The sequence below is a fragment of the Littorina saxatilis genome, linkage group LG1, assembly GCF_037325665.1.
Source record: "Littorina saxatilis isolate snail1 linkage group LG1, US_GU_Lsax_2.0, whole genome shotgun sequence".
Taxonomy (NCBI): domain Eukaryota; kingdom Metazoa; phylum Mollusca; class Gastropoda; order Littorinimorpha; family Littorinidae; genus Littorina; species Littorina saxatilis.
The window spans coordinates 11,345,079-11,366,505 of NC_090245.1; the positions used below are offsets into that span (position 1 = coordinate 11,345,079).

The window sequence follows — 21,427 nt, forward strand, 5'->3', positions numbered from 1 at the left end:
CTCTCTCTCTCTCTGTCTCTCTCTCTCTCTGTCTCTCTCTGTCTCTCTCTCTCTCTCTCTCTCTCTCTCTTTCCCTCATTCTGCGGTCTCTCTCTGCCTTGTTATCTGTTATCTACTGTTGCCCGACTCATGCAGTTGATTCCTGGTATTCATATGAATGATTTAAGATGCATTGATACAAGGTAATGTCTTTATCGTGATCTACTCAAAAGAGATACAAATAAGGTTTTTTGTTTAACACACTGTATAGAATAGGTTCTTGGTATTCCTAACATGAAGACTGATTGTCTATAAGAATTTTTCCGGTGGTTCGTTGTCACTAAATGTGAGAATCAATGAAACATGAATATTGTCAAGAACATCAAAGAAGAATCCAACTTGAAGTTTTTCTGGATCTGTAGTCATGTATATAGTCTCTTTTATGTCGTAGACACGTTAACACGTTACCATGCACAGTTTTGATACACTTTTTAAAAGGCAGAAATGCGCTGCTTGAGTCTTCAATCTTGATTGAGTCTTGCTCTCTGAAGTGTATACTTTTAAAATAAAAAATGACTTCCTAAGTTTTGATGTGAATTCGCGAAGTTCTCAGCTTGAAGCGAACAAATACTAATTTGAATAAATACAGACAAAAGTGTTCGGGTAAGCCTATATCTCTTCTGATGATCAATTATAGTTTTCACTTAATTGAATAACATTTTGCGTCGCACATTTTCCTTGCTGAAACACAGAAACGTAGTGTTCTGGTATTTCTTTGCATTCTTTCATTTTTCTTTGTATAGTTTCTTTATTCGGTCCCTTTCTTCTTTTTTTCTTTCCTTCTGCTCTTTCTTTTCTTCTTCTTTCTTTCTTTCTTTCTTTCTTTCTTTCTTTCTTTCTTTCTTTCTTTCTTTCTTTCTTTCTTTCTTTCTTTCTTTCTTTCTTTCTTTCTTTCTTTCTTTCTTTCTGTCTTTCTTTCTTTCTTTCTTTCTTTCTTTCTTTCTTTCTTTCTTTCTTTCTTTCTTTCTTTCTTTCTGTCTTTCTTTCTTTCTTTCTTTCTTTCTTTCTTTCTTTCTTTCTTTCTTTCTTTCTTTCTTTCTTTCTTTCTTTCTTTCTGTCGTTCTGTCGTTCTTGCTGTTAATCGTTTGTTCGTCCATTCATTGGTGGTCTTTTAAAATACACCTCTTTCTTTCCGTTTTTCTCTTCGTTTTTCCTTTTCTTCTCTCTTTGTCATTCTCTATTGTTTTCTTTCATTCTCTCTTCATTTCTGTCGATTTTTTCTGTGTTTCTTTCTCAAGCCTCGAAACTTCTTCAAAGTTCAAATCTTTTAAGCAAATCAATATAGTCGATAGAAGTGTGCGTCTTTGCGGTCCTTCAGTGCAGGTAGAAAAATAAGGACATTTAAAAAAAAATTCAGTATCTCACAGAAAATGTCATTGTTTTAGTCAAACAAGCTGTCAGTTTTTTCCTGATCTAATGAAAAAGTTACCAATGTGAAATGTAACAAAGTTATTTAAAACTGTACGAGTCCGAATGTCCTAACTTGTTTAAAGGCTGCCATATTCGTAGCGTTCATTAATTAATTCATATTGTTTACACGTGCCAATAATGTTATAAAACTGTACCTAAGGGGATATAATAACGATTGGCTGTAGCTTTCGAACACAGAACAAATTATTTCAGTATTGCAAAATGGTGTTGATAGTGTCGAATGTTAACAGAACAGTCTCAAACGCCATCTTTGGTTTACGAAACGTCACGAAGTGACGTCAACGATCTAAAAATAGCCCAAGTCTTGGAGAACTGTTGCTAAACAATGCAATAAAGAATTAATTATTTCTCGTAATTGGTAAGGACTTCAAACCTAAAACTTGGCAGGAAGCTTAATTTATATATCCCCGAAACGATGGGAAAAGCCCTGGAAGTAATTAAACTAATTAAATAGGACTATGTCAGCCTTTAATACAACGTTGTACATGAGCCTACAGACGTTTATTCTTCTTTTGTCCTTAAAGCTGTCTCAAACTGTGACAGTCTCATGTTTACCCAAACTCACCATGTCCCTTCCCAAGACATCAAATTTATCCGTCAAGCCACCGCGACAACAAATGTGGGCGTGGCCTCTGTGCCGGCTTGTCAGTCACCCTCCCCTCTAATCGCTGTGTTGTGTCGGGTTGACCAATCAACGAGGTCTCGCGGTGGGAGCCGATCGTAGCGTTTCGCGACAACTCGTTTACCAGACGACAAGTTGAGAAATCGCCGCCGGGGTGGACGCAGCATAGGTCGAACGGGTGGCCGGGTATCGTACGCAGACCAATCGAATTTCATTTGACAGAGTTTTGTTTTTATAGCAGTGTTGAGACCCGGGCTTTAAAGTTCATTCTCGTGAGGAGACTTGGTTATCTTGTCCTACAGCTGAAACGGAAAAGCAGTATCTCTTGTGTGCGTTTTCTGAGCACACTGCCTGTTGTGACAAGCACAGGTGTCTGAATTGTGCTGATCGGGATCTCTGCGAGTTACTCATCACTTTCATTCAGTGATATCTTTGTCATCGTTTACACCGTACCAGACTTGCGACATTATGAAACATGGATCTCAGCTTCATCTGTAACTCATCAGAGCAGTAGTGTTACCATACCATTGCTTTGAGCTCTACCTGTGTGACGGTTGTCGCACAGTGCACACAACAGGAGACTCTACTGTTTCAACGTTGAGAACTTTGCACTGAACAATTATCTGTGACTCATTTCCATACCGTGGTGCTGTGTAGCACGTATCATTTTTCGGTTGTGATCGAGGACGCGAAGCATTTGCTTGTGTAACGGGTTAATTTGGTCACTTCAATTTCAACGAAAATTTGCCTAATTTGGAAGAAAGTTCAAGTTTGTCTCTCTCTCTTCTGAGAAATAACAAAAATCCTTTGAAAACATTGAATGTGCTACATAAGTCCGTGAATTTTCTTGGAAGACAGGCTTGACAAGTGAAAACATATCGCCAAGCCTCTGAGAGGAGAGTCCGGGTTTCATATCAGTAGTGGCTTCCCAGTAACACGAGTTTTTTCAGCGTGATCATTATGCTGCCGCACCTCACAATGAATGCCGGGTATTCGCCTTCCTTCCCTGACAGAGCTTCTCTCTCACAGGTAAGTGTTTATGACTAGTTTGTATGTGTTTCTGATTGGTTTGGATGTGAGAATGATTATTTTGTGTATAAGTGTGTATGTGATTCTTTTGTATGTGTGTATGGTTTTTGTGTACAGAAAGGTCGTCATCTTGCAAGCACTGTTACTCAACCTCATAGGCTTAAACGCATAGACATATACCCGTGTGTGTGTGTGTGTGTGTGTGTGTGTGTGTGTGTGTGTGTGTGTGTGTGTGTGTGTGTTTGTGCGTGTTTGTGTATGTGCGGGTGTGTGTTTGTGTGTGTGTTTGTGTGTGTGTGTTTGTCTGTCTGTGTGTTTGTATGTTTGTGACTCTGTGTGTGTGTGTGTCTTTCAGAATGTCTGTCTTTATGTCTGTCTGTGTGTAACTGTGTTTGGTTCCTTCTCTGTTTTCAATGTAGTTATTGATCATCGAGTCAACATTTAAATTACGGGGGCAGGTTGACTAGAATTGACTCTATTAACACAGCAGCAGCCTAATCCCCTGTCTGATAAATATTCTGCAGTAGTCCATTCGTGGGTTTTTTCATCCGCAACGTGACTGAAACCTCACAAACAAAATAGAGCGCGCTCAGATAGTTGCCCGACAATTCACTTCTCTGTGTGTCTACTGCCTTTACTTTTCCGTGAAAAAAACGTCAGTGGTGTTTTCTGTCGACGAGATATTTGATAGGCCTGTAGTATCTACTGAATCAGTTCCGGCAGCTTAACCTTTCGTTGACACGCGAAATGCACAATTTTGGCTTCTCCGCCTCTCACACTGTCAGTGTTGAGCTCAGTCTCGAGGGGAAAAACAGCTAGGACATTAAATAACATTTCAAGAAAACAACAACAAAGGCTTTGTCGTGCTTGAGTTTTAGGTTAGTTAACTTTGACGTTCTTTAAATGCTAACGCTATTACATCCCAATATCGGCATTAAGGTTTCTCCCCCCATCCCCCATCTCTCTCTCTCACTCTCTCCTCTCTCTCTCTCTCTCTCTCTCTCTCTCTTTCTCTCTCTCTTTCCCTCTCTCTCTCTTCCCCCCCCCTCTCTCTTTCCCTCTCTCTTTCCCTCTCTCTTTCCCTCTCTCTTTCCCTCTCTCTCTCTCTCTCTCTCTCTCTCTCTCTCTCTCTCTCTCTCTCTCTCTCTCTCTCTCTCATTTTGTCTTGAGGCATATGTTTTTTTCTGAAACAGGCGCTTTTTCCCATGATAATCACTAGATAACTCGAAAGAAAGATGAAAGGTAGGTTAATGTTGATGCGTATGTAAGCATGATTGTCTTTATCGTTGAATTGCCTCAGGACGAATTCAACTGAACGAACATGTACGAATCAGTTGCATATCTGTTGGCTTCTCTAGTCGTGTATATTGCTCATATAGTATTTGATGTGTCGGTCCATCTGGCTCAAAAATAATAATAGCAATAATAATCATAATCATAATCATAAGCATTATAATAATGAAAAAAATGAAAAAAATAATAGTAATAATAAAACGTTCTTATATGAGCTATTCGCCCAGTTACTGTCTCAGTGCGCTTTACGAATATCACAACAAAACACTTGACATTAAAAATTCAAAGTAGAATTAGTTAACAATAATTAAAGATTATCAAGATAAGTGTTGAAGCTATCACTTGTTCGCCATGTTTTGCTATTTGAATGTGTATTGATTATAAGTTCAAGAACGTGTCCATAAGCAATCTGCTTGTTAACGTTCTCAATGTTGTTATTGTTTGAAACGTGTGTATGAGAATTTGAATAAACACGCTTAAACCAATTAGTTAACAGCAAAGTCAATTATAGATTATCATCATAATTATTTCAACGCCTGTCTAAACAAGAAATTTAATTTTACCTCGCACACAGTTTGCGATGTATTGTGGGTTTACCACATTCGAAAAATCATCAACAGATCATCATAATAATGATTTCAACGCCTGTTTTTAAAAAAAACCACGAAATCGTATTTTACCACATTTACAGATTTCCATGTATGATAGTTTCAACACGCTCGAAAGGTCAACAAGATTATTTAACACCTGAAACTGAGAACACTTTTCGAAGATCAGCAAAGCACAAAGCACGCAAGATTCTGACATTTTCTTCACACTCAAAAAGTCAACAAGAGACCATCCTATTCAATACCTGAACCTTGAAAAATAATCAGAATCAGTAGTCAAAACCATGAACTATTGTGACATTTTGTTTTCCCACGTGCAAGAGGCTGTCATGATCGTCCTTCGGAAAACAGCTATTGACGAATGATACACACAAACGTGTCACAATAAACTGAAGCTCCAACACCTCCAAGCCATTATCAACACCGCAAGGCGGACTAATCGTTTGGGTGAATGAAGCGAGTAAGGTAATGGCCAGTTAGGCTACGACGGTTGGAGCTCGTAGCACGGGTCTAACTTCACAATTATGTCAAAACAAACACACCTAAAGCAACAACAAGAGTATCTACAACAACAAACAAAGTTGTCACAATGCTCATCAAAATCCAACATCCTCTACGTCAATCAGTGCTGCGTCAAGTTACACGCGAATAAATCAGTGATGTGTGTGAGGTTGTTTTTTCGTTTCTCTATCCTTGTGCTGATGCGTAAAAAACGATTTCATGGATCGCAGGATTGTGGCCTTTAATTCAGTGTATCCTCCGAACCCCGAAGAATTAACAGGCGTCCCCCCGAATGATAACATCCCACGAACTGTGAAGATGATTAACATGTAGCCCCGTGTCAGGGTTAGTGTTGATAAAACAACTTTCTGCATCGATGGTAGCACTGGAGGAATGATATGGCAAAGTCTGAGCTGAGGCATGACGAAAAGGTCTAAACAAAGGAATAGCGAACGACAAGAAGAAACAAAGGAATAGCACTTCAGGCTGTCCCCACACGCTCCCTTATTGTTTCAGCTCTGTTCATATTTCCTGTTTTGTTTATTTATTTATTTATTTATTTATTTATTTATTTATTTATTTATTTATTTATTTATTTATTTAAAAGAAATGTTTATTCATTAATCATGTCTTTTTTAAATTCATTCATTAATTCATTTGTATGTTTATTTATTTATCTATTTATTTATCTATCTATTTATCTATCTATCTATTTCTTTCTTTCTTTCTTTCTTTCTTTCTTTCTTTCTTTCTTTCTTTCTTTCTTTCTTTCTTTCTTTCTTTCTTCAAGATGAATGCTTAATAGCTCTAAAGTCTGTAATACAACAGTTCTGAGCGGTTGGAAGGGATGAGACAATGTATGTTATATATTTACCAAATTGTTGTACCGTGAAGCATTCTTCGCACGACTCAGTCGAAGATATATACGGAAAATGGTGTGCTTAGGCCAAACAAAAATATATGTTGTTTTGGGGTAACGTGACCAAAAAAGATAGGGTCGGTAGGTCGGTTAATCTTTATTTTTCTTTTCTTTTTAGTTATTGTTTTTCTTCTTCTTGTCGATCACTGGTTATTGTTTTTAATTTAGTCGATTTTAAAGGAGGTTACTTCCCTTAATTTTGGTATGGCTCGCAAAATGTGCCAACAGTTTTGTTTTTTTGAGAAATGAAAAAAAAGATTTAGGGTCGGTCGGGTTACCCTAAACCAACATATATTTTTGTCTGACCTTTGTTGGACCCTACAACATTTATATAACCATACAACATGGATGTAATTAAGTTTTAACTGTACTGTGGATTTAGCAGCAATGTTCTAATATTGTGATTCAATTGTCGATGCACAGCTGCAAATGTCAACGCGCATTTATTCAACTGTTATACATTGAGTTTAATACAGGTAGGAACTGAAATTTGAGATGTACTAATTATGTTCGACAATATTTGTGCTGCCATTTTCACATTCTCGTGATATTATAATTAACGGTGCTTATAGGTGCAAATAATGTTTTTATTTTGATTATGAAAATAAAACTCGGCCTGTCAATTTTCCGTTTCTTTTCCTTCTTTCTTTTGGTTAATTTTTCCCCTTTCCTTTTTTAGTCTTCATGTAGGCTTACATTCGTATTATCATTTTAATAACTATACTTATCATTTTTTTTCTCAAAACAGAAATTACATTAAATGATTATTATCTGAGGGTAATATCACATCAAATCAAATTATCTCAAATCTGAGAAATTACAGTGGTGGCACATGAACACGAAGACAAAGGTAACACTACAACATTGTTAACATTAAAATACATGTACATGTACTAACTAATACGATTCTTTTTTTACCGAACATCTCGCTGAACACAAACACTCTCACCGTAAGGATGCCAAAAGTTTCAGTGACAAAAAAATCCCACACACATTTGGATGTAAAAGATTCATTTAATTCATAAAGTGTATACTGTATAATTGTTCTTAAAAATCAAATCAATGAAACAAAGACAAGATTTTTAAAAATCATTATTTATTTGGTGCAACACAAGAAAAGTTTGTTTTAACAAAACCTGAGCACCCTTACTAATGCCATAGTTATGACAGTTTATAGAACTATTTTTTTTCAACGAAACAATAAATCCTTTGCAATTATAACACATGCATGTTTTTACATATGTAGGCTTAATAGTACTAAAACCTGAAGTAAAAGAAAAATAGAATATTGCTTCCAAAATGTCCACTTATTAGTTTAAAATCGCGAAATAAATTGATTAGTCAGTTGAATGTATAATATATAAGGTAAATTTATAAAATCTTTTGCTTCAAAATGCGATGTCAATTAGTATGCGCGATATGATGTACAGTCGTCTCCGCTTAGCTCGTCCCTCTCGGGACCGAAAAATTCGCGACGAGCTAACCGGCCGACGAGCTAAGCAGCGGACGAGGCAAACGGAGTCCAATTTCCCTGGGGGATATGCTGCGACGAGCTATCCGGCGAATTCGTCCAGACCAATATTAAAAGCACATAAACACTTGTAAACGGGTGTATCAGGTTCTGAGATAACTATCAATCTAGTAGATCATCCTCGAATAGCCCTTTGTTCACAACATGACATTTTACCGTGTCTACAAACCAGAAGTAATCCTTTCATCACCATGGAGTAGGAGCTATGATGTGCAATGGTCAAATGACGAATTTCTGTTCATAGACTCAGTAAGATGTTGATAGAGTTTATATTCGTTTCGCATATTGGGTTTGTAACATGTGTTACTATGAAAATAACAGAGAGATAGGCAGAAGAGAGAGAGAGAGAGAGAGAGAGAGAGAGAGAGAGAGAGAGAGAGAGAGAGAGAGAGAGAGAGAGAGAGAGAGAGAGAGAGAGAGAGAGAGAGAGATGTAAACCATGAAACAGAAAGCACATTTCTTGGGATTTTTTTTATTAAATCCAAAAATAAGCAGTCCAATGAGAAGAATTTTAAATGAAAAACCAAGTAAACACGGCGCCAGAAAAAAGTTAAACACACACAAACACACACGCAAAAAAAGAAATGATTGACAGGTGTCATTGTCCAAACATTATTCTAATTAGTCATACAAAGAAAGTTTTGTGTGTACATTGTACCTACTAATAAGTGGGAGAAAATTGAAACAAAGTAGCAAAATCAGATAAACAGCGCATGTTTTCTTCTTTGACATTCAATTCGAAAAGTCTGGCAGTTTATGGAACGTTCTTTTGTTACTGTCATCCTGTCAGAAGACGTCATCGCTGACGACACAATGTCGTTATGACGAGCTATCCGGCGTAAATGACGTCACACCATGCCTTGGGACTGGAAAGTTTGGTCGAGCAAAGCGGCGGACGAGCTAACCGGCGGACGAGCTAACCAGCTTAATTTTACAGATACAAAGAAGGACGTCAGCCCGGGGAAAAAATATGGCGACGAGCTAAACGGCGGACGAGCTAAGCGGGGTCGAGCTAAGTGGAGTCGAGTGTACTTCACTCTCTGCAGTGAGAAGATTTTTGTTCCTATCCCACAGGATGATATCTTTTATGGACTAGCTTTGATAATTTGCTAACAAGGATCTGCAGTATGGTTTTGCTCAGATCAAGTACTTTTTTCCTGTCTCCAAAAACTACAAATTAGTTCATTAACAACTCTAAATTAATGACAGTTGAACAAGTCATTCACCTGCATTGCTTGCTGACTTCGCTGGCACGGAAAAGTGACATTTCTATTTAAACCTTTTTTTTTAAAGCCATATGTACTCGATGACTATACACGCTAATTGCTTTACCAACAGCTGGAGACATGCTAAATTAAGTTCCCTGCAAAATATTGTGGTCTAGGACCCCTTAAATGTTGAGATATTTGAATTTTCATTTTGATCTGGATCGTCCTATTTATAGATTTGGCAACACATGTAACGTTGATGCAAGGGAGAGAACTCCGCGGCTTTGTTGACATCCTCACTTTTTCAGAGGCTAGAACAAGCTGTAATGCATGTATTATGGTCCGCGCATGGTGACATATCGTCATTATATGGTCTTATGGTGCGTTTGACATCGATTGTGGGCAAACTACACTTTGTAAACACGGGAGTGCGTTAGTATGCCTTTAATCTACAAGATATAAACGTTGTTTTGTCCAATTATCTCTGAAGCTGAGTTTCGTGTAAGGCTACCAGAGTGAATCAATCTCATATTTCAGCAGTCTGTTTATCCTTACTGCTTGCGTAGCCATGCTTGTTATCTCGTAAATTTAGCCAAAGAACTATTATAACCAATATACAACCACTTAATACTCATTCAAGCGAATGACACCACGGAAAGTTCGCGGTTATACAAAGAACATCGCAAGATGTTTAATCCATTTACGGTTCGTTCACAATTACGCCATTTGTCGACTCCATCCATCTACATTGCATTACTTCACATCATGTTATCAAATAATATGTAATTTCTTTTAGAAATTGCACACACAGAGGCATGCCTCGGAAGTAATGAACAAAATTCCTTCTGCCTTGCACACAAGAAGTTATTTGTACGGATAATAAGTCCTTTTAGGCAGTAAAAGAGAAACCCTAAACCTCTATAAAAGCGGGCTTGGGTTCTTTTTGAACAGGTTATTTTGTGGAGGGTTAGCGAGTCGCTTCCGTAGACTTTGTGACTGCGCCAGTGATCCTGGGTTCCATTAAAGACCCCTTTCTTCGCGTGTTAGCTTTCTTGTACGTCACCAGTGATCCGTCCTGACTTTTACATGGGATAAGCGCATCCCTCCACTTGGACACATACTAGAAGTCAACAGCCTGAAGTCAACAGCCAGAAGTCAACAGCCTGAAGTCAACAGCCAGGAGTCAACAGCCAGAAATCAACAGCCAGAAGTCAACAGTCTGAAGTCAACAGCCTGAAGTCAACAGTCTGAAAGTCTACAGTCTGAAGTCAACAGTCAACAGTCTGAAGTCAACAGCCTGAAGTCAACAGCCAGAAGTCAACAGCCAGAAGGCAACAGCCAGAAGTCAACAGCCAGAAGTCAACAGTCTGAAGTCAACAGCCAGAAGTCAGCCAGAAGTCAACAGCCAGAAGTCAACAGCCAGAAGTCAACAGTCTGAAGTCAACAGCCAGAAGTCAACAGTCTAAAGTCAACAGCCTGAAGTCAACAGCCTGAAGTCAACAGTCTGAAGTCAACAGCCTGAAGTCAACAGCCTGAAGTCAACAGTCTGAAGTCAACAGTCTGAAGTCAACAGTCTGAAGTCAACAGCCAGAAGTCAACAGCCAGAAGTCAACAGCCAGAAGTCAACAGTCTGAAGTCAACAGCCTGAAGTTAACAGCCAGAAGTCAACAGCCAGAAGTCAACAGCCTGAAGTCAACAGCCTGAAGTCAACAGCCTGAAGTCAACAGTCAAAGCTTGCTTTTGATGCAGATTGGGATTTTTTTCAAATGACTGAATTTTGCAGATTGACACAGGTGTCAGTTATGAAATTAATTCAGCAAAATAAATTCCCACTCTGCAGCACAAAAAAACATCAGGGTTGTTGATTTGTTGTTGTTGTTGTTGTTGTTGTTGTTGTTGTTGTTGTTGTTTTGTTTACATGTGTAAAACAGTGAAAGGTTGCTTTTCCCTTCCAGGTGTAAAGCCCGGCCGGCGTTTTAGCCCTTTTATTATTATATTATTTTATCGTGTATGTAAGAAGTGTATGATTGCAATCTACGCAAGGATAAATACCAATGGTTTTATGCTATATGGCGGAATACATTCTTGTTCTTGTTCTTCTTGTTCTTGTTCCTACGGGTGTTTTACGTGAGATCACTATAACGGGAAGTAAGGCACCTTTAAGAATGTAAGCCACCCGTCTTGTTGGCTGAAGTCAGGAGGTGAATATGTGCCCCTTCACACCAGACTGATCTTTTCAGGCAGGTGGTGGGCTTTTCAGCTTAATCCTTATTTACGCAAACACCGCGGCGTGAAAAGGCCCGCGGGCTCCACCGCAAAAATTGTCGTCTGCAAAACGGACCGGTTTGTGCGTCTTCTCAGTCTGATAGTTCTCTCTGAGAAGCGATCTTATGATTTGTCAGTATGGATAGTCCATTTTAGGAGGGGTGTCTTGGAGTATTTTAGTGTTAACTCATTTACTGTGGATATTTTTTGCACAGAAAACGTTTTTTTGTTGTTGTTCAGTCTTGTCGGTTTTTGTTGTTGTTGTTGTGTGTGCCAATGTGTGTGTGTGTGTGTGTGTGTGTGTGTGTGTGTGTGTGTGTGTGCATGGCTGTGTTTCCGCGTATGCATGTTCGCATGCTCGTATGTGTTAGTGGGTGTATTCTTTTCTTTCAGTTCTTTTTTTGTTTTCACCTATTCGCATAACAAACTGACCATTGTCTCTTTGGTGTGTGTTGCAGCGTGCAAGGTGTGCAGGTGGAAAGGAACACCATATTGATCCGAGAACGGGGAACGCTCTATGTCACTGTCACTTCCCGTTTGGCGTCCCCAGCTTTTCTCTCTCCCCTGCACACGACGCAGAAGGGCGAACGGGACATAACTCGCCCAATCACTCCCCAGTCTTCGTACACTTACCTCCCTATGATGTAAGTCCCAGCCGTTTAGACTTAAAAAAAATCCTGCCACTGTTGTATGTTTAGATTGATAGAAATTAATAAAATCCTGATGATGTTATCATTAGTATTTAAAAAAAAAAAATTACATGCTTTTATTGTTTAAAAAGTCATTCCTGCCTTCTGCAGTCACCATTTTAAATTCTTCTCGCATCACGTAGAGGCTGGTCGGCTGGGAAAAAAAACAAAAAACAATGTGTACATGTGAAGGTGTGTGGGAAATATTTGTAATGTGATTACTCGGCTGTGAAACCCAACTCCTGTGATATGAGAGGGTAAATTTACATAGTGCAATATCATATTTGATTGTATCCCTTTTATGTTTTATGTTTTATGTGTGTCGTCCTATACAATTGTTATAATCGTTTACAGGCAGACAGGGTGTGCCGAAGAAAAATTTCCATTTTTATGTAATATTTTAATGGACAATAAAGTGCTGTTATTGTTATTGTTATTGTTATATATATATATATTCTGATAATTGTTGTGGTAAACTAATTTGCCGGCATTAAAACATATCCCTCAGATATTCCAGTTATTGTACATGTGGTTTTTGGTTTAACTGGATTAGCAATTGTCACACGTTGCATGTGATGTTCTTAATGTCTCGAATAAAATGTTAGCGAACCAAATCTTTTGCTGTCTCGTTCCAAAAGTTTATGACGAAAAACTGATGTATATCCCCCCCCCCACACACACACACTAAAGAAATCGTATATATATGAAGGCATTGCGGCTCTACAATTATCTGATCATGTCAATATCTTATCAGATATAATATTTTATGAGATCACCGCTTCAGCTATACAACGCTTCAAGGTCAAATAATTATCTTATCAGATATACAACGCTTTAAAACCAAAGTAAGATGTTATTTGACTAAAATTATGTGCAACAACGATTGAAATGGATGTTTGCTTTTGTGACTGCAATTTCTGAATGTGAGATAATAAAGTTAACTTGATTTGATTTGATTTGACTTGCAGGAAGCAGAAAGCTTTCGCAAATACATGGAGCTGACGAGCAAAGATCACACGACCTCTCGCTCTATTCCCATTGGAGGACCCTACACACCCGCTGCTCTGGCGGCCTACCACCCCTATCTGTGAGTGTGCAATAATTCTCATCTATTACTTACATAGTGTTAGCTGCTTAAAACAATGTTTTATTTCCCATACATTTAATGGGCATGCCCCCCCGGAAAATTTTGAAAAAAAAGGATGCAAAATGGTGCAATCTGGTGCATTCTGAGGATGATCATTACCAGTTTCATGCAGCAGATTTTGTCACTGATTAATACCCCAAAAATTGAAACTCAATGTAAAATAAAGAAATGCATACCTCATTCAATATATTTATTTTTTGGCTGGGGGGGTCCGGAAACCCTAGAACCCCCCCCCCCCCCCCCTCGTTGTGGGGGTCAGGGGGCGAAGCCCCCTGAAGCTGACGGGTAGGTCATATTCTGAGATAGGAAAATGAAACGGCATAAAACGGCATTGCATGAAACGGCATAAAATAAGCAATAATAAAAAAAATTAAATAAGTAAGGTACATGTTTAGGCTAGGGGGGGGGGGGGGGGTGCGCAACCCCCATAACCCCCCCGGTAGTCCGGCCCTGAGTCATAAGTGTGACGTCAGAGACAACATTATGAAAGGGCAGACAATATTCTCCAAGCTATTGTATTCAAACAAACGAGTTAGCTAATCTTGATGCAAGAGTGGTGAGGCGCACTCGAATTTTAAACAAATTGAGATAAGGTTAAAATCAGTGACAGTACAATGACAGTACTATTTGCTTCATACATGCTTCTACAAAACATTGCAATCGAAAAGAAATATGAGTTTTTGCAATGAGACTTCGCCCACGATTCTTGATAACCTTTTTTAAACCAGGAACGCTGTGAATGAATGCAAATGCGCTAGTACGCTATCATACAGAAACAAACCAAACTCCAAATGTAGGTTCCCTCCACTGTATTATACAGGTATAACAGCATACACACAAATACACACAATCATGAACATAAAGGTTAAGTACTCAAAAATCCAGGACTCACAGTTTTGGTAGGCAAAAACCACTCGAGATGACAATCTCGTACACAATTGCAATGACAAAACTCTCTATCCTTCACTGAGGTATAAAACTACAAAAACTCACAGGCACACGATATCTAGTTTACAGGTATCTACTCACGGCTCGTGTGTAGTCAACAAAAACCAGTTATAGTTTCTACTACGGCAGACTTAAAACACCGTCTGCTCTGTCTACTAAGTATTCCGTATCTCTTAAGTAATTAAGATATTGTAGACATATTTTAATTCTGGTCATACGCAGAATTACACAGCTTCTATTGCTGTACTACTAATTCCTGCTACTGGTGACCTCGGTCTACTCAGTTTCTACCGCCCTGTGACCACTATGGTCCAACTCTACGGACAAACATAACCGTGCACTAGCTTCTAGAAATCCCGTGGAATCTCAGCTATGCGAGTCTAAAGGCGTAATATTCCGGCGGCTCCTCAGATCCTTCATTCTGTCATCTGGCCGCTATTTTCCTTTATGACCGGTTACACAACGCACTGCACAACATAAATAGCGGACATCTTGTCTTAGATATCTGTCTGCTATGTTCAAAGTTACAGTGTTAGTCGATTCGACTTATGCGATAAACATTAACGATATTCAAATGCTTATTCCATTTACCTGTTAAGTGCTCTACTCGGGCTTCCTTTCTCCCGGTCGATTCCCGTGACAACCCCTCTCTGTCGCTGGACAGTGGTTAAGTGTAACGATATCTTCGTTGCGATTTACAAAGTCAACTCTCTCGGTCAGTGAGCTGAATTTACAATCCGTGCAACCACACTTCACTACGTCACTCTATTATCTCTGGTTAGCGCTCTAAAAGCGTGGAGGATATCACTATCAAACTTTGCCTGTTAGTGTTATTCGTGATTTCCTTCACAAACGCACGGAGGAAAAAATGATGAAGAAGTAACATAAGGAGGGATGCCTTTTACTTCGAGAAAATGAAGATCTTCCAGCCCTCCGACCGTCCCCTTCGTTCTGCTGCTGACCCACTCCGCCTTCACATCCCTCGCTCGAAACTCGCATCTGCTGGTCAGCGTGCATTTCCCTCCGCGGGCCCCTCCGTCTGGAACTCCCTGCCGCTTGAGCTTCGCCAGAGCCCCTCTCTTGACGCGTTCAAGAGTAGGTTGAAGACTCAGTTCTTCCCGTAGCTGGCTGCGACTTTCATGTTCGACAGTGATGTGTTGTGCCCCAAAAGACATTCTTGTGCTGTGCTCTGTGAGAGGTGTTTTCTTTGTGTTTGATATTATTTTGTTTGGACCTAGCTATTGATGTGTACATTGTTGTTAAACAGTTGTTTGTTGTATGTTTATCAGGGTTTGCTAGTGTGTGATAGGGTTTGTGTCCGTCTGTAGATGTTAGTTTCTTTGTTAGTCCTGTGTTGACAACTCTTCGACAAGCGCTTAGAACTGTACCCACGGAATACGCGCTATATAAGCTTCATATTGATTGATTGATTGAGAAGCGAATTCTCTTGTTTTTTTCCGATTCTAATTTTAATAGCTCATCAAAATCACACAAGTCAACAATGCCAGCTTTTTAGGATACGTGTACGTATTAACATTCTTCCCCCCTCAATGGACAGGTTGGAAGATTAGGCTAAGTCTAAAACCGTTATCCTTTCGTCCTAATTCTGAGTTCTGAAAGTAAACATGCAGCTAGAGTTCTAACGCCCTGTTTTCCTCCATGTTTTCAGCTACACTGGGTACGAGCAAGGCGGCATCCGCAAGGCAGCGGTGAGAGAAACAACAGGCCCCCTCAAGGCGTGGCTACACGAACATAAGAAGAACCCCTACCCAACAAAGGCGGAGAAAGTCATGCTTGCCATCATCACGCAGATGACACTAACTCAGGTAAACACCCCATTCAGCTTAAAACTTTCAATGAAAGTCGCTTGTTCATTTCAATGCTTGTTATTCTCTCAGGTGCCAGGAGATTGGTTCCGTTTAACTCTCATTTACTCTGTTACACATGTCGTTTACATTGAGAGTGCTTACTTCTCTTTGTTTATCAAACCCCAGTCAGCTGTAAACCCATTGATCTCACGGTGTAAATACTTCCTCTAATTCGGAGAAGTTACCAATATACAACGGACACCCCCCCCCCTCCTCGCCATCATCATCCTTTTATGACCTTCCGATTTAAAGACGCCCCAGATTGTGATCTCATAACCTCTGTACTGAATTGACCTGGATTTTGAGACTATATCCGATTTATAACCTGAATTTTCATATTTCCGGAACTCCCGCTTTTAAACAACGTTTAATATCTGTTAATTATAACCATGACATTTACAGAAAGTTATATACATGAAAACAACAACAAGAAGCCTACAGCTTATCGTGGCGTCTTCGAAACACCGCGTTGAAGAACTTTGCTTTTTCAGATTATTTTGTTCATACACTCTTCAAATCTACCTCCATTTTTTATATTTAGTCAAGTTTTGACTAAATATTTTAACATCGAGGGGGAATCGAAACGAGGGTCGTGGTGTATGTGCGTGTGTGTGTGTGTGTGCGTGTGTGCGTGCGTGCGTGTGTGTGTGTGTGTGTGTGTGTAGAGCGATTCACACTAAACTACTGGACCGATCTTTATGAAATTTGACATGAGAGTTCCTGGGTATGAAATCCCCGAACGTTTTTTTCATTTTTTTGATAAATGTCTTTGATGACGTCATATCCGGCTTTTCGTGAAAGTTGAGGCGGCACTGTCACGCCCTCATTTTTCAACCAAATTGGTTGAAATTTTGGTCAAGTAATCTTCGACGAAGCCCGGGGTTCGGTATTACATTTCAGCTTGGTGGCTTAAAAATTAATTAATGACTTTGGTCATTAAAAATCTGAAAATTGTAAAAAAAAATAAAAATTTATAAAACGATCCAAATTTACGTTTATCTTATTCTCCATCATTTGCTGATTCCAAAAACATATAAATATGTTATATTCGGATTAAAAACAAGCTCTGAAAATTAAATATATAAAAATTATTATCAAAATTAAATTGTCCAAATCAATTTAAGAACACTTTCATCTTATTCCTTGTCGGTTCCTGATTCCAAAAACATATAGATATGATATGTTTGGATTAAAAACACGCTCAGAAAGTTAAAACAAAGAGAGGTACAGAAAAGCGTGCTATCCTTCTTAGCGCAACTACTACCCCGCTCTTCTTGTCAATTTCACTGCCTTTGCCATGAGCGGTGGACTGACGATGCTACGAGTATACGGTCTTGCTGAAAAATTACATTGCGTTCACTTTCATTCTGTGAGTTCCACAGCTACTTGACTAAATATTGTATTTTCGCCTTACGCGACTTGTTTTTTTTTTTTATAAAACTCCTTCTTTTCTGAGACCTGTTTTTTTAAAAGAATTTTGAGGTCTTTAAAGCGGGGGGGGGGGGGGGGGAGGGGGGGGGGGTAGGGTCCACCCTATCTAATGTGTACATATGTCAAGGTATTGCAATGAGATTGAATGAAAGTTGTTTCTACCATCTAATATTCATACTGTACTGTCTCTCGTTCATGCAGGTGTCAACGTGGTTCGCCAACGCGCGGAGAAGACTGAAGAAGGAGACTCGCGGAGGGTGGGACGGGAGTTCTGACCACGATGACGACAAGGACAGTAACGGTCTGCCTGACGGAAAAGGTCAGTATTCCTTGCTTGAAACAAGACTTTATTCACAATTATTAACAATTCTAAGAAATAAGGTTATCGTGAAAAGGAGCACAACATGTAAAACAATTTTGTGTTCGCTCTTGTGAACACAAAGTGCATTTATTTTGGGATGACGGATTTTATTCTGATGCTATTACTATGCGCTCGTATCATTCTGTTTTAATGATCCGTACATGGGTTGCTTTCATCTGTGAAGATTTTCGTGTTTTTTTCTTCTCCATCTGGGTCATCTTTAATAATAAAAAAATGAAATGCTATGCAAATGCCTCTGGCTGCCACTCAAAGGTTGACGGGGCCTTTAAAAGTAAAGAAATAGTCTACCTTCAAGTTAGTTTACGGGCTCATCCACATTTAAAATATCAACACACAATAGATTACAAAACAAACAAAACGGAAACAGAAGCAAAAGCACATGTAATTAACAAAATGAAATTGTCCAAGTAACTGGCATATGAAGCAGTTTTGTGCACAGCCATTGTGAACAGTGTTTCTCTTTCTTTATTCACAGACACCGACTCAACGAACGCTGACCATTACGATAACTTCTCCGACGTTTCTGTTGACGACGACGACGACGATATGGAGAACAACGTCGCTGGCAGCAGCAACGATTCCCCATCGTCTGCGGAATCCCCTCCCATCTGCAGAATCCCCTACCCCATCCACTCCTTCCCGCCCCACCACCCCTTTCTCACTTCGCCGCTTCCGCTCCACGCCGCCTCGCTTCCGCTTAGACCGGAAGTAACGTCAGAAAACGCACGGTCTCCTGGGAACGGAGGAAACGTAGGAAATCGTACGAACAATGTCGCCGCAGCAGCAGCAGCCCCCAAACCACGGATATGGTCCATTTCGGCCATCATCGGTTTGGACGAGAAAGACAGTGTTGCTGAGAAGGAGGAGAAGAGTAGTTGTAGTAGCAGTAGTGGTGATAAAAATGTGGACTCTGCGGCGTACGTGAGTGCTGAAAGTGACAGTACAGACAGTGGTGTTGCAGACAGCGAGCTTGTGTGTAGTACGAGCAGCAACCACGGATCGCCTGTGTCGCCAAAAATGATAGCCTAGAACTGAAAAAAACTAGAAGTGTTGAGTAATTTATTTATTTTTGAACTTACTGAGAGACCCGGCAACAACTGCTTGGGTTTTAGTCTGCATGAACTGGTGTGTTGTTACCACTGAAAAGAGATGGTATAGTGTGAACTGTCAAAGAAACTGAATTACAACAGTTTGAATAACAAGCGTGCGTTAGAGATGGTAAAGTGTGATCAGAAAAACAAACAGAATTGTGGCAGTTTTTATTACAAGCGTGCGATCGTATGTGTGAAACAAGGATGGGTGGCCTACAGAGAGAGAGATAGAGATAGAGAGAGAGATAGAGAGATAGAGAGATAGAGAGAGAGAGAGAGAGAGAGAGAGAGAGAGAGAGAGAGAGAGACAGAGAGAGAGAGACAGAGAGAGACAGAGAGAGAGAGAGAGAGAGGGGCCAGAATCGTGGGTTTTTTTTTATTGTTGCTCGAGTGCTCTGACAACTCGAATTCCCCTTAGCGGTGAAATTCAGATGTAGATTCAATATTGTGAATGATGAATTGAATATTGATATGCACATTTTTTCTGCATACATTCTTTCTTTCTTTTCATCCTTACTTGCTACCTTAATTAAATAATCAATATTTTTGCTGATTTATCATTTATTTATTATTATCTATGTATGTCTGAATTGCAAATGTAAAACAAATCACCACTCAGGTTCTATACTTTTTTGGGGGAATGTTCATGCATTCTGACTTTTCAAAGTAAACAAAGATGTTTCAAAACTCTGTAAAACAATATTTGAATACAACGCAGAGGGGATATAGTCTTTATAATAGCGAGACAAACTGCTGTCTCGCACCAACCTGTGTGACTTTTGAAATAGAGTTAATAAATGTGATTCATGTCACTGCGATATTTGTGTGAAATGATCCGATGGGTAGATACTCAATGGAATGATTGTACAGTAAAAATAGAAATTACAATAAATTATTAATCAGTTAATTATTCGAATGCCCAGAATCACTCTGGTGAAACCTTATCCGATGTTGTGGAGTGTTTTATGATTTTACTGTCCTATCAGCTACAAGCATAATGTATGGTTGGCTGCGAGAAAAGACACTTGAAAAAAGTGAGAGAAAAACAGAAGCACAAAACACTGAATTTCGACGTTTTTATAAGTGAGAAGGCGTGTGTGAGTGTTTGTGTACGTGTGTGTGTGTGTGTGTGTGTGTGTGTGTGTGTGTGTGTGTGTGTGTGTGTGTGTGTGTGCGTCGGTGTGTGTGTGTCTGTCTGTCGTGCGTGTGTTTGGGTGTGTGAGCGTGCGCGAGCGTGGGTGTGTGTTTGTGTGTACGTGTAAGCACAAAGAAAACTTTTTATCTACCTAAGCACGTCTTCATTGACGCATTTTATAACGTCATTTGTAATCATTATCTAGGTTTCCGTTTCAGTGACAATGGATGCTGCTAAAGCTCTGAGAGAGATGGAAAACACAACTCAGTCTTGGTGCATTGAAAGTGAACTTTAATTGTAATTCAATCAAGTTGGCGTTTTAATGAAACAGATCCTGTGATTGGTCAGAATGCCCCAACTCATTAAAAATTACCGGTCATCAATTGTCGATAACCACTCACTTAAAAAAAGCCATTAACCACCTGCTGGCGAGGCGCATTGATACAACCTCAACTAGTCTCGGTTAGTTTTGAGGGTCATTTTACAAGTAGGAAATATGAAGGCCAACGAAATACCGAGACCATAAGGTATGCGAAGTGATGACGTCGAATACGTTACGTAAGTTGATGCATTAATTCTTCCGGACTACGTCAGTCAATTCCAAAGATCGCATTTGTGATGAAAAGAATTTGTTTTGGAGTTTGCTGTCCAGAAACCCGTCAAAAAAGAAGGGAAAATGTATGTGAAAGAAAACAAAACAGGAGCAGAGTGATAAGATAGGAATACAGAAACATATTTCTTGGGACTTGACCCTTGCAGGTAGATGGACTGAAAGTAGTGTGTGAACAGAACAGAACCAATTCTGTCTGTTTACCATCGCATGAAAGCAGAAAAGAGATCGTCGTCAGATTGAATTACAATAACATTAACATGCTTCCATTTGAAACTTCTCGGTCTTCATCGTGGATTGACGCTCTCCCAAAGTCTAATTAGCAAATGATAACAAGACATGTCGAGAAAAAAGATATCAAGCATGAGCCTTTTAGGCGAATGCTGATATCGTTTGTGAGACATGTCTGTTATCATTTGCTAACAGTCAGCATATTAGAAATAGCGGTTTTATTACCGTTTAATTCGACCAAACGAAATTTCGAAGCAACCCCGCGAATTAGACAGAACAGCCGCAATGGGAACTTGAGCGCTTCTATCTGATTATGCCTGTCAGTCAAAGAATTCTCGTGACCTGAGTCAGCCAATCAGAGTAACACACCTGACGTGATGAATATTCACAGGTCAAATGCCTTTGACACGTGACAATCTCATAAACCATGTTGAACATGCGTTTCGGTT

General features: G+C 39.5%; 1 protein-coding gene across 1 annotated transcript; it reads left to right on the forward strand.

Annotated features, from left to right (window-relative positions):
• Positions 1-2,210: 2,210 nt before the first annotated feature.
• LOC138961638 (Iroquois homeobox protein 5a-like) lies at positions 2,211-20,061 on the forward strand. Its single transcript, XM_070333313.1, has 6 exons — positions 2,211-3,121; positions 11,905-12,090; positions 13,104-13,222; positions 15,900-16,056; positions 17,731-17,848; positions 18,387-20,061. Exons 1-6 carry the CDS (start codon positions 3,053-3,055, stop codon positions 18,938-18,940), a joined length of 1,203 nt encoding a protein of 400 aa, XP_070189414.1. The 5' UTR covers positions 2,211-3,052; the 3' UTR covers positions 18,941-20,061.
• The last annotated feature ends 1,366 nt before the right edge of the window (positions 20,062-21,427 follow it).